General features: G+C 40.6%; 1 protein-coding gene across 3 annotated transcripts in view; it reads right to left on the bottom strand.

The window, feature by feature from the left end:
• Positions 1-12,348, bottom strand: part of LOC124797909 (retinol-binding protein pinta-like) — a 232,550-nt gene that overhangs the window by 190,976 nt on the left and 29,226 nt on the right. For 2 of the 3 annotated variants that reach the window (XM_047261031.1, XM_047261032.1), the window contains exon 4: positions 57-306. The exons of the other annotated variant lie outside the window; for it this stretch is intronic. In XM_047261031.1, the coding sequence (XP_047116987.1) occupies positions 57-306 (250 nt within the window). The remainder of the gene's footprint in view (positions 1-56; positions 307-12,348) is intronic. 3 annotated transcript variants of the gene reach the window in all.

Genomic DNA, 12,348 nt, shown 5'->3' with positions numbered 1-12,348 from the left:
GTAATATTTGTGATTTGTGTGCATTGTATGTAGAACAATGTTTTGAAAGAACCTACCTTGTAGCCAAATTCAATAGCCCGTATCATATTGATATCAGACCGGAGGACGTGTCCGGCAGTCGTGTTCTTCAGGTCCATGACGACGACGTCTCCGAGCGAGTAGTCATTCAATAGCATCCAGTCGAGGGTTATGGAGACGGTTTTTCTGTAATTTGTCCAGGAGACCCACATGGGGTCTGGGTCGGGGTCGGCGAAGATGTGCACCCGGTAGAGCTCTTTGGTAAGGCGAGGCATCGTCAGCATCACGCTGTCGGCACATTAGAGGTACAATAGTGAGAGGTTATCCACAGGAACACCAGCTGTACGTAACTTATTGCATGCATCTGAAAGAAAACACAGTTAGGCGGGTTTAGGCGTAGATATACAAACACTTCACCTAAGCACTTTGTGTATCGGACAGTCGACGACGACATCATCTAACCCACACTCTTGCGAAATACCACATAAAATTGCAATAAATATCACAATAAATCACAAATATTAATATCTTGTTGTAATTCACGGCGCGTTTGAACCTTGTGAATGCATACGGTTACTCGATTTTTGTACTATTGTAATTGAGGTTGCTGAGAATGTGAGATAAATTTGACACTGACGCAAATATCAAATGCTATATTTTGGAAAACACAGGTCACAAACATCTGAAGAAAAGAAAAGGGAGTTGTGGAAACCATGTGAAATCAGAGAAGATGGGAGGAACATTCCGTCAGTTTATGCATTTACTTAATCAGGGTGGAGCAAGTTGGTGGCCCAGACCAGTGGATACAATTGACTGGAATTTGTGGCAGCATTAACGGAGGAGGGAAAGACCTACAGTTACTTCCAACAGGATGGAACCACTGTCTGTACAGCTGGTCCAACCTTGCAGCACGTTTGCACAGCCTTCACGCGTGACGCAGTTGTTAACAAAGGTCAGTCTGGTCACGGCCCATAGTGTCCACTCAGGCCACCTTATTTGTCAGTGTGTAGAAAGCCTTCAACCTTAAGGTATATCGCAACAACCCTCATAGTCTTGAATAATTGCAGCAGAACATTAGGGTTGAAACTGCAGCACTTCCAGCAGTCCATTTTCGATCCGCATTCAGCAACTTGTTGACCTGGGACCAAAAGTGCCCACAGATGAATGGTGGTCTCTTTCAACATCTACTATACTCTGCTGTATTCCTTTGTACCTGGAACTCTGTTCCCCAGACAACTTTTATTTGCCCCACCCTGTGAAAGTGGTTCCCGAACGAGAACAACAAATTTTCGGGGTTGTCCAGAGATACTTTCTGACTACTGAGATTTAAGAGATTCACTATCACAAATTGCTGGTTAGAGTGTAACAGCATTTCGTTTGATTTCTTACCCCCACTGATCTTTGTGCCTGTATTGCACTGAAAATAACTAGACAACAGTACAAATGGCACCAGTACTTGTAGTGCATGTGCCTCGGAAAGTATTTTGATACTGGCAATAATAATGTCCGCTTCTATTCTTCGCCCTCCAGCTTACGTTACATCCAGTTCTTGTCGGCTCTGTTCGGACTTTCTTCTGTTGGCAGTGTTGGTTGTAGTGATAGTCAGCAATTTTGATAGGGTTACTGTTGAAGATCGTGCTGCTTATGAGTTAAATGAATGCAATGGATGAGCAGCACAATGATGTGAGTGTTGTTGCATTACTCAGTACTTTATACTGTACGCTTTACTGATTGCATGTTAGAGGCTTTTCAACTCCTTTGAAGATATTTTTACAAAAACCATGGTGACTGTGATAACAAACCCAATAACTCATAATTACATTGTTACTCTCTACTAATACCGCAGGTCCTTTATACCGAACCAATCAGAGAATATGTCTGAACAAACTCCAATATTTTGTTGTTGGTGTACGGTTTAGGTGGACAAAAGAGAAGGACTTTTGGACCAACATTCTTAACATAGATCTAATGCTGCATAGTTGGGAGTATTCCAGTCTCATATTCATTGAGTACCGTCGAAAGAAACTCATAAATCTGCATGGATTTATAAGGCATCTTTGCTGTAGCATGCTTCCATAAAATCTTCTTGGCTTACAAATCAGGTCACTTCAATTACAACATAGGAGCTGTCGATAACTGCCTCTAATATCGTCACCAATAGTTAAGATCACTGACTGCCAGGGCACCCACGGTGTTCTGCGCATGCATTGATGCGGCTCATAAACTCAGAAGGTTTTACTGAAACATGCCATCCAAAAAATCTCCGAGGACAAATATATATTGTGGTGCAGTGTCTCCAGGTACTAGTATATAAGAGGAACACCATACCAGCATCGGCAGTCTGTGATCTTAACTCCAGATGGCGAAGGCGGAAACAGCTAATGAGGCTTTGAGAGTTTTATTCGAAGTGACTCGGTTTGTAAACTGAGAATATGTTATTGACGCTTTATATTACTTCTAGAGGTCCTAACACATATTTATATACGCAACTGTCTCGAAGATTTATTTAATGGCAGAAACCAGTACATTGTCATGGACGGCGAGATTTCATCATAGAAAAATGTGATAGCACAAACGCCCAATAGAAGTGTTGTCTTCTCCAAGTACATAAACGGCCTGTCAGAGAGACCAGGAATTAAACCGAAGCTGTACTGACTTATTGTAAATTATAAAACATGGAACGCACTTTGCCATCCAACATAGATGCTTCTGCCAAGGGCCTTACTATATTTTGACTGAAAAACCGAATACTTTCAAGCATAACGGGGGGACTGCTGCTGAAGGTACTCACTGATCAACTTTTGTTGCAATATGACTATCATCTGTGACTTCTGTTTCTCCAGTCGCTGTCATACAGTATGAAGATCTGAAGTTTTCCGTTTTGAGAAGTGAAACATCAGAATCAGTTCTTCAAACAAGAAGCAGAAATTACTTTTAAAGTGGTTGTTTCATATAATCCGGTGGCTCGTCAGACATCATTGTTAATAGTTGCACTATAGCATTTTAGGACACTGGGAGGATGTTCATCATAGGTGATGTTAATGTTAATGTAGATACGTCCTTTGTTAACAATTGTGGATATCTATGAAGTTTTCTAGCCCTCAGGCAAATCTTTGCCTCACAAATATTTATTCCATTTATATATCCATAGTTTCATATGGTACCTTCGTATGGTACCATCAAAATCAGTTTTCCATTAAATGCAAGTCAAAGCATGGGAAAGAGAATATTCTCACTCATTCTTATTTTGGAAAGTCATCTTAAGTCATTCAAGACAGTTGTATGTATTTATACTGTTACTGGTTTACAATCAATACATGCTAAGTTATCAGTTTAACATAATGCAAATATTTCGGCAATATTTCGCCTAAATTTACAGTACTGTTGTTACCTATTAATCTCTAAAAGAATTTACATGAGGCAAACATAAGCTTTGAATTGAAAATATTACAAAACTGAAAAAGAAAAGTTACGTGGATAGTAATTTACCTGTAGAACTTTCTGGAAACTTCCAGAACTATTGGTGAGGTATATACTATTCTTGCTTTGTGCAGATTACATTAGCCTCATTACACTTCAGAGATAATGAATATAATGTGAAGATCTTTTAACTCGTTGAGGTGAGAGGGGCAAGGCATTTTTTCGTAACTTTTATGTGTATCCGGAGAGTTAGTGAATATAGTGTGAAGATCTTTTAACTCGTTGAGATGAGAAAGGCAATGCTTTTTTCATAAGTTTTATGTGCATTCGGAGTTTATATTTGTCTTGCGGTTTCATACAGTGTTTGTGACTGTGTATTGATTAAAGTTGAGTGGAAATAACACATCATAAACTGAAAACATGTCATTAAGTTCTGTCATGTCATTTCAACAACCTAGGACCTAATGTGCTGTATTAAGACTATCATTGATGATATTGGTAAGTCAAGTAAATAGTTAACAATTAGAGATTCCTCTCTTGAACTTTGTCTACAAACATTGCATATGAAGAGGCAGAAATAAATGCATTTTAAATGAATATTTGCAATGTTGACAATTAAGGGATGATCTTTACAGGTGGCTGCTGACCCCCAGAATTATAGACTTTCAGGATCAAGCATTAACATAATTTTTGTATTTCATAAGAATATTACAAAGTAAAACCCAAATAGTAAGTCAATAAGAAAAATTGCAAGAGACTATGATAGACACATGTTTTGAGAACAACAACCATTCATACAAAAACCATGAGAAAATAAAGGTAAAGGAACAACCACACTATTTTAATAAGAAACCCCAGAGGAAGAGAGGGGCTGGGCAAAACCTTAAACTATAGTTAAAATGAATGAGAAACAGAAAATAAAGCAGCAGGGAGTGGAGGGTAATAGATGTGAGTCAGCATACTTTTCACAATTAAAAAGATGTAGAAGTTGATAGAAAACGTCATCGGTGTTGTGTAGTAAGAATTATCTCAGGGAAAGAAGGAGATAGGCAAACAGATATGAAATCTAATAGTGACCAAGTGAAATCTAGCAGTATCCTGTGGGCGGCTCAAATAAAATCCAGTGCTGGAAATTTAGTTTCAGGACTAGAAAACTTAGAATCTAAGAAAACTTAGAATCTACCACGGAGACAAACAGTGAAGAAATAAGTAATCAACTTACTGGATAGCAGAGTAAATGTAATTAATACCAAACTCAGTCTATTGTTAAAGATGTCAGTTGTAAAAATCAGAAGTGCTCTTGTGCCAGAATCATGTGTTAACACAGCCCCACCAATACTGACTTACCTGTTGCACAAAGTAGAGAAGATGCAGTTTACACTTCTAGAAGTTTTAGGATAACAGTATTCAAGATAAGATGTGAAAACATAGCATAACTATGCAATGAAAAAGTGTGCATGACGAACAATGACTGTACTTTCATGTTACTCAATAATTTCAATAATAAATTTTTATTGGTGGGAGATTTCTGTAAAGACGTTGCCTTTAATGATGGGTCAACAAAGTTGCAAAACAACATTCTGGATAAATCTCTGTCAAACCAGTCTTCCTAGTACATGCTTTGGTACAGAATCCCAAAGACACAGCTCAAAGACAGTTCAGATATTTTCCTTGGCTGTGTGTTGTGTTTGCACCGAACACAGCAGTGGTAAACTGGGGATTGTCATTGAAACAGGAACAGTGTCTGAATTAAATGGAGACCAAGAGAATGATGTTGTAGCAGGAACATTCCTAGAGGATCACAAACCCTGTCCTGTTATGTATGTAACAAGTCCAGGATCTCAATGCTCTTGCAGTATTACTTCAATCATTTTAAAATTTCTGTCATTTTATCCTTGTACAATTACCTCCCACTGTCAATCTATTTTGTTTTTACTAGTGTATGACACAATAATGTAGTTATGCAACGTTCTTATTATCTCATGGTGCCAATTAATTAAATAATGACAAACCTTTTGGGGCCTGGAAAGCAAAATATAACACTTATTATTGTTTATGTAGGAAACCTCTTACATATAATATTTATATTTTTGACATTTTCGCTGTATCTGAAGTATGATATTTATGCGAACCAAAGGTAGAAGCGAGAAAATAATTTTTTTATTGGATTACTTAAACTATGGTATGCTATGTTGTATTACTGCTTTTTTGAAGTTAAATGGGTTTGAATTACTGCCATTTTAGGAAGTTTACATGCATTTCGAAAAAAATTGCATTTTTACGTAAGGGAAAGTAAAATGATAACATTATGCTGTTTATTGTGCTTGTAATCAGCTGATGTCAGCAACACAAAACATCTACAGAAATGAAAATATTAGATATTTTCAAACTTTGTTAGTTTCATTACTGTCGTGATGTTATTGAGGGAGAAAGGCTCAGTGACGGATGGTGTTTGTCAAAGCAAAAAAATAAACAAATTATGTAAACTAAGTAATATATAAGGTGTTTGAAAGTTCACTTGCGATGTAAAATATAATTAATGGCTCAAAATACACAAGATGTTACAATGAATGAGGTATGCGGATTTGAACATTTTTCTACTTGGGGTGTATTTATGGAATTATGTGAAGCTGATGAGGAGTTTACAATGTTTATATTAACATTAATTTTTGTGAACTATTCTGTATTTTTTAGGGTTATGTGGTGATAATAGAGTAATAATGTATTAGGGACTTATTTGTGCTCTGTTCTGTGATGTATTGTGATAGTATACTGTACATAATTCTGGGAAATGACCAAGGTGAATTTATGCTACATATTGGTGTAGAACAATGGTCTGTGGTTACGCTAATAATTTTAATGAAGTGTGGGTAGTGGGTCTGATGCACTGGGAGTATCTAATTCTTTTTTTTTTTTTGACACCTTCATGATAGTCAACATAATGAGAAAAGTTACTAAAATGGTTGGCATGATGTACTAAGCATAATGTATTTGCTGTTAATACCTCATAAGGAACTTCTAAAACTATCTGACATTTTAAATGCATAGCTGCACATACACTCCTGGAAATTGAAATAAGAACACCGTGAATTCATTGTCCCAGGAAGGGGAAACTTTATTGACACATTCCTGGGGTCAGATACATCACATGATCACACTGACAGAACCACAGGCACATAGACACAGGCAACAGAGTATGCACAATGTCGGCACTAGTACAGTGTATATCCACCTTTCGCAGCAATGCAGGCTGCTATTCTCCCATGGAGACGATCGTAGAGATGCTGGATGTAGTCCTGTGGAACGGCTTGCCATGCCATTTCCACCTGGCGCCTCAGTTGGACCAGCGTTCGTGCTGGACGTGCAGACCGCGTGAGACGACGCTTCATCCAGTCCCAAACATGCTCAATGGGGGACAGATCCGGAGATCTTGCTGGCCAGGGTAGTTGACTTACACCTTCTAGAGCACGTTGGGTGGCACGGGATACATGCGGACGTGCATTGTCCTGTTGGAACAGCAAGTTCCCTTGCCGGTCTAGGAATGGAAGAACGATGGGTTCGATGACGGTTTGGATGTACCGTGCACTATTCAGTGTCCCCTCGACGATCACCAGTGGTGTACGGCCAGTGTAGGAGATCGCTCCCCACACCATGATGCCGGGTGTTGGCCCTGTGTGCCTCGGTCGTATGCAGTCCTGATTGTGGCGCTCACCTGCACGGCGCCAAACACGCATACGACCATCATTGGCACCAAGGCAGAAGCGACTCTCATCGCTGAAGACGACACGTCTCCATTCGTCCCTCCATTCACGCCTGTCGCGACACCACTGGAGGCGGGCTGCACGATGTTGGGGCGTGGGCGGAAGACGGCCTAACGGTGTGCGGGACCGTAGCCCAGCTTCATGGAGACGGTTGCGAATGGTCCTCGCCGATACCCCAGGAGCAACAGTGTCCCTAATTTGCTGGGAAGTGGCGGTGCGGTCCCCTACGGCACTGCGTAGGATCCTACGGTCTTGGCGTGCATCCGTGCGTCGCTGCGGTCCGGTCCCAAGTCGACGGGCACGTGCACCTTCCGCCGACCACTGGCGACAACCTCGATGTACTGTGGAGACCTCACGCCCCACGTGTTGAGCAATTCGGCGGTACGTCCACCCGGCCTCCCGCATGCCCACTATACGCCCTCGCTCAAAGTCCGTCAACTGCACATACGGTTCACGTCCACGCTGTCGCGGCATGCTACCAGTGTTAAAGACTGCGATGGAGCTCCGTATGCCACGGCAAACTGGCTGACACTGACGGCGGCGGCGCACAAATGCTGCGCAGCTAGCGCCATTCGACGGCCAACACCGCGGTTCCTGGTGTGTCCGCTGTGCCGTGCGTGTGATCATTGCTTGTACAGCCCTCTCGCAGTGTCCGAAACAAGTATGGTGGGTCTGACACACCGGTGTCAATGTGTTCTTTTTTCCATTTCCAGGAGTGTAGTTAAAAGTGGTGGAATGCACTGTGTTCAGCTAAATGGGGGACGATTACTATTAGAAAAGATGTTTCTCGGTTACATTACAACTTTAAGATAAAGTGTGATCATAATTGCAGTATTTACCAAAGAAACTTTGGGCTTCTGTTATCGATAGGGAGTCATTTAAGTAAAATGAAGGATAACTTTTGTGTTTAGTGGGAGAACTGCTTTGTACAATGTGTTATATCGTTGTATGGTGACATTACAACGACACAAAGGATGCGTTTCTTAAATGCTTGTTGGTAATACTTTTTTGTTGCATGCTTATGTTTCAAAAAGGTATTATTTTGGCAAATACGTTATTTCTAACTTACTAAATTACCTTTTCAAAACTGTAAAAAGAGCTATTTACAGTTCAACACAGGGCTTAATGAGACGGGATGACTTTTGGAGAGAAATACATTTCAAGACAAAAAAAAAAGAAAAAAAAGAGCAGGAAAGAATACACCACGAAATAATTATCCAAATGGGATGGAAATCAATGTAGATGTGGTTTACGTGTTCACACAAACAAATGATTACAACTTCAGATAATATGGATGATTTATTCAAGAGACAGTGTGTGACAAATTGGGCAAATTAGTAAAATATTACTCCACGTCCAGCCCTTATGTAAGCAGTTAAGCAGTTATTCGTCTTTTAACTGGTTAACAGAGTTGTTGGATCTCCTCCTGAGGGATGTTGCGCCAAATTCTATCCAACTGGCGCGTTAGGTCGTCAAAATCCCGAGCTGGTTGGAAGGCCATTCTCACAATGCTCGAAATTCGGGTGACATCCGACAACCTTGTTCACCGAGGCAGGGATTGACAAGCTAGAAGGTAATCTGTACGAACCCTCGTTATGTTCAGGTGGGCCTTATCTTGCAGAAATTTGAGCCCAGGATGCCTTGCCATGAAGGTCAACTAAACAGGGCGTAGAATATCTTCGACGTACTACAGTGGTGTCAGAGCTCCGCAGATGACAACCCAAGTGGTCCTGCTATAAACTGGAACCCCAGACCATCACTCCTTTTTCTTGGGCCATAAGCTGCTTGACAGCAAGGTTCGTATCCTATTACTGTCCGAGGTGTGTCCAGACAGGTCTTCGATGGTCACTGTGGCCTGGAATCTCATTGACTGGATTAGGATTGTCGCCAGCGATGAGTCCCGCTTCGGGCAGAACCCCGACGACCAGTGAGGACGTGTCTGTAGATGGCCTGTAGAGCAGTAGGGTAACCATACAGCAGTGACGGGCTGGGGTGCCATTGCATTCAATAGCAGGCCATGTTTGTTTGTTATCCACGGGACTTTCACAGAACGACGATACGTCGGCGATATTCCATGCTCCGTTTTGTTGTCCCTCGTAGCAAGCCACCTTGGGCTTACATTTGAGTAAGGAAATTCCCTTGTACACACGGCGAGAATTTCTGCTGCTTTTTTTTTCATGTTTGCCAAACCCCATATTCGCCAGGAATTCCACTGGATCTCTACCCAACTGGGAATGTTAGGAGCATTATTGGCAGAGTCCTCGAACTAGCTTGCGATTATTATGATCCAACGCGCCAGTTTGACAGAATTTGGTACGAGGCCATGCAACAACTCTATCAAACGGTGCCATGCCGAATAACTGCTCCCTTAAGGGTCAGAGGTGCACCAGTGCTTCAGACTTGCTGAGTCTGCTTGCCACTCGACTTCCTTTATCTGATTTGTGGCTTGATTTTTATCGTTTGTTGGACTTTTTCCAAATCCATTTACGTTGCCAGTCCGAGGCTACACGATATCTTGATGTAATGTCCACTAGATAGATCTAGAATCTCCCCAACAAAACTTTTTTGTGTGATGCCAAAGGCTCCTGTGAGTTAGGGGTACACATCCCTTTGTGTACTGCGCAGGATTTGCCCAGCTGCACAAACAGAAGACTGTGCGTCAAGATACTTGCTACAAAATTCATGACAGCGGTAATAATGGCATCATGGTAGGTCATCAACGCTTGCAGCGCTAGCTTGTAGCTCTGTATGTATTGTTGCTTGCTTTGTGTGATAGTCTATGAATATGTTGTGAGAATTTATGCATTCCATCCAATTGGACTCTAAGGTACTGTATGTCTGTTTAGCTGGAGATGAAGACGTTTTCGTAAAATAACTATAGTATTGTCACAAAAACAAAATTGATTTTTTATTAGTAAGCATCTATTTTTCTGTGGGTTTGTGTTCAGGGTTTTTTTTTTTTTTTTTTTTTTTTTTTGCGTACACACCTCCACTGCTTCTGTGAGTTTACAATTGTCACAAGAGAGGTTCCATTACAAGATCCTAAAATCTTGTGTTGACCCCTGTGGGTACTCCCTAATAGTTCTTTTGATTACTTTCTGCACGCCAGTTGACCATTGGGCAAGTCTGTCTTTATAATAGTATAGAAATTGGGGTTCCTGTACTCCTTGCATCTGTACAGATAACCATACATTTATGGTATGAATACTCAAAAGATCTCATTTAACAATGAAATAGCGTTTATTGTTTTGCATTTACCTATTGTTTCGAACGCCTTCTTGAATTCCTTAGGAATTCTTCTCCCCTCCCTAAAGCCAAATTGAGAGTGATTAAGCTGATTAATGCTACCATATGCTACATAGTTGTATTTTTTGAACATTTATAAGCGTGTTAATAATCTTATAGGATTAGGTGGTTCTCAACCCACAAACCATTTGATTATACAGCTTACTCTTATTTCCATCTGTCTTAACACCTATGGACTTTTATCTATGGGGAAAATTAAAGCAACCGCTCTCCAAGGTGTACCAAGTGTGACACTATTTTGCCTAGCTTTCTTATGTTGGCACCACTTTCCGTGATTTCCCGCTGGTGGAGGAAGCGTTCATTTGTCGTTGCAGAGAGCTGAGTGGAGAGAGAGGATTGTCTGCAACGCCACCACTCTTGGCGGTGCTGGTGCGCCATCGGTAGAAGTCTGGCCGCAAGTCAAGAGACGGGTATGTCGGTCGCACACATGGCATTTATTGTGGGCCTGATCTGATGAACACTCTTGAGTCGCTGGAACCAGTGCCTTATGGATATCTATTTGCAATGCGTTGATGTTCCTTGGATATCTTGCATATGGATTTATACCATGTCCGTGACGTGTGTATATCTAGCTGTGCCATGCAGCGTTATACATTAACAGGTTCCGTACCGTAATCTGGTATTTAGTAAAACCACATTTTCTAACAATCATCCACAGAGAGTGCACCCCTAGAATGTATTAACAACTGTTGAGGTCAGGTGCTGCCCACTCGTAAATTACGAGTGCTGTATAGAGTACAGGTTTTCTACCGACTGCATGTTATCAGTTGAACAGTCGGTTTGCTAGACATTTCGACGATACATTATACTGATCATGTCCACCACATGTCGCTTGTGTTATTAACAGAATAATAAATATGTGCTTTCTGTTTCCTTACTGTAATATTTCAGGTTAGTTTCTGTGGTATTTTCTTGCGCCTTTTATGTGAGGATGTGACTGAGGGTCTTTTGAGAAGGTGCATGTTTATGGCAGTTTTCAAACGACAAACATCTGTGGTCCTGCAAAAGGGAAGCTAATGTTCTTAATTGATACGCTATTTATGGTAGACATTTTATCATTTAGACTAAATGTATCTCTGAAGTTTCTTCGGGTCCGATCATTTCACTAGGCTGCTTTCATAAGGATGTAAATTAATTTAAATTTTATTCAATCTGAGCCTTTGTCGCTGTTGTTAAAATTTCACTTTGGAAGTGTTCTGTTTATGACTCAAGCAGTTGTAACCATTTGTTCTGAAGAGGTAGTAATTATGATTTTAAAGTCTTTATTTAGTACGGGACTGATTTATTAATGTTTAACCTTGGAGACGTTCCGTTTGTGAATCTCATGGTTGTAGCCAGTTAATCTGATCAAGTCAAATCTTTGTCTGTATGACTCTGTTTATTCATGTTATCAATAAATGTGTAAATATTGTACTGGTAAACGAAACTCTGTCACTCGATTCCGCCCTCTAATACAAAGAGCCCAATTTCAAGTATCAAAGGAGACACTGAGAAATTCTCAACACAAGAAATACCGTATCACGAGGGCCAGTGACGTGAAAAGTACAGACGAAATTCAGCGTGCGGTTTCGCCTGTCAAGAACTGAATGTATCAGTGACCAAGGTCAAATTTTGAGCACTTGACGTGCCAGTCATAAAAAGAACCATAATAATTGTATCTGGGTTTCGACTTTGTTTACTTTTTTCCCTGTGTAGCAGACCTTTTCTCCAAATTTCCAAGTAATTTGCGCCGCTGTTATCTTGTAACTAATTGACCAAATTACATACACGTTACTTTCTCGAAGATTTCTTCTAATGTTCATCCCAAAATTACAGGAAATTAGTTTCATTTAAGAAAAACAGA

This window comes from Schistocerca piceifrons, chromosome 5 (genome assembly GCF_021461385.2).
Source record: "Schistocerca piceifrons isolate TAMUIC-IGC-003096 chromosome 5, iqSchPice1.1, whole genome shotgun sequence".
In the NCBI taxonomy this organism is placed as follows: domain Eukaryota; kingdom Metazoa; phylum Arthropoda; class Insecta; order Orthoptera; family Acrididae; genus Schistocerca; species Schistocerca piceifrons.
This window is presented reverse-complemented; position numbering and strand designations above follow the sequence as displayed.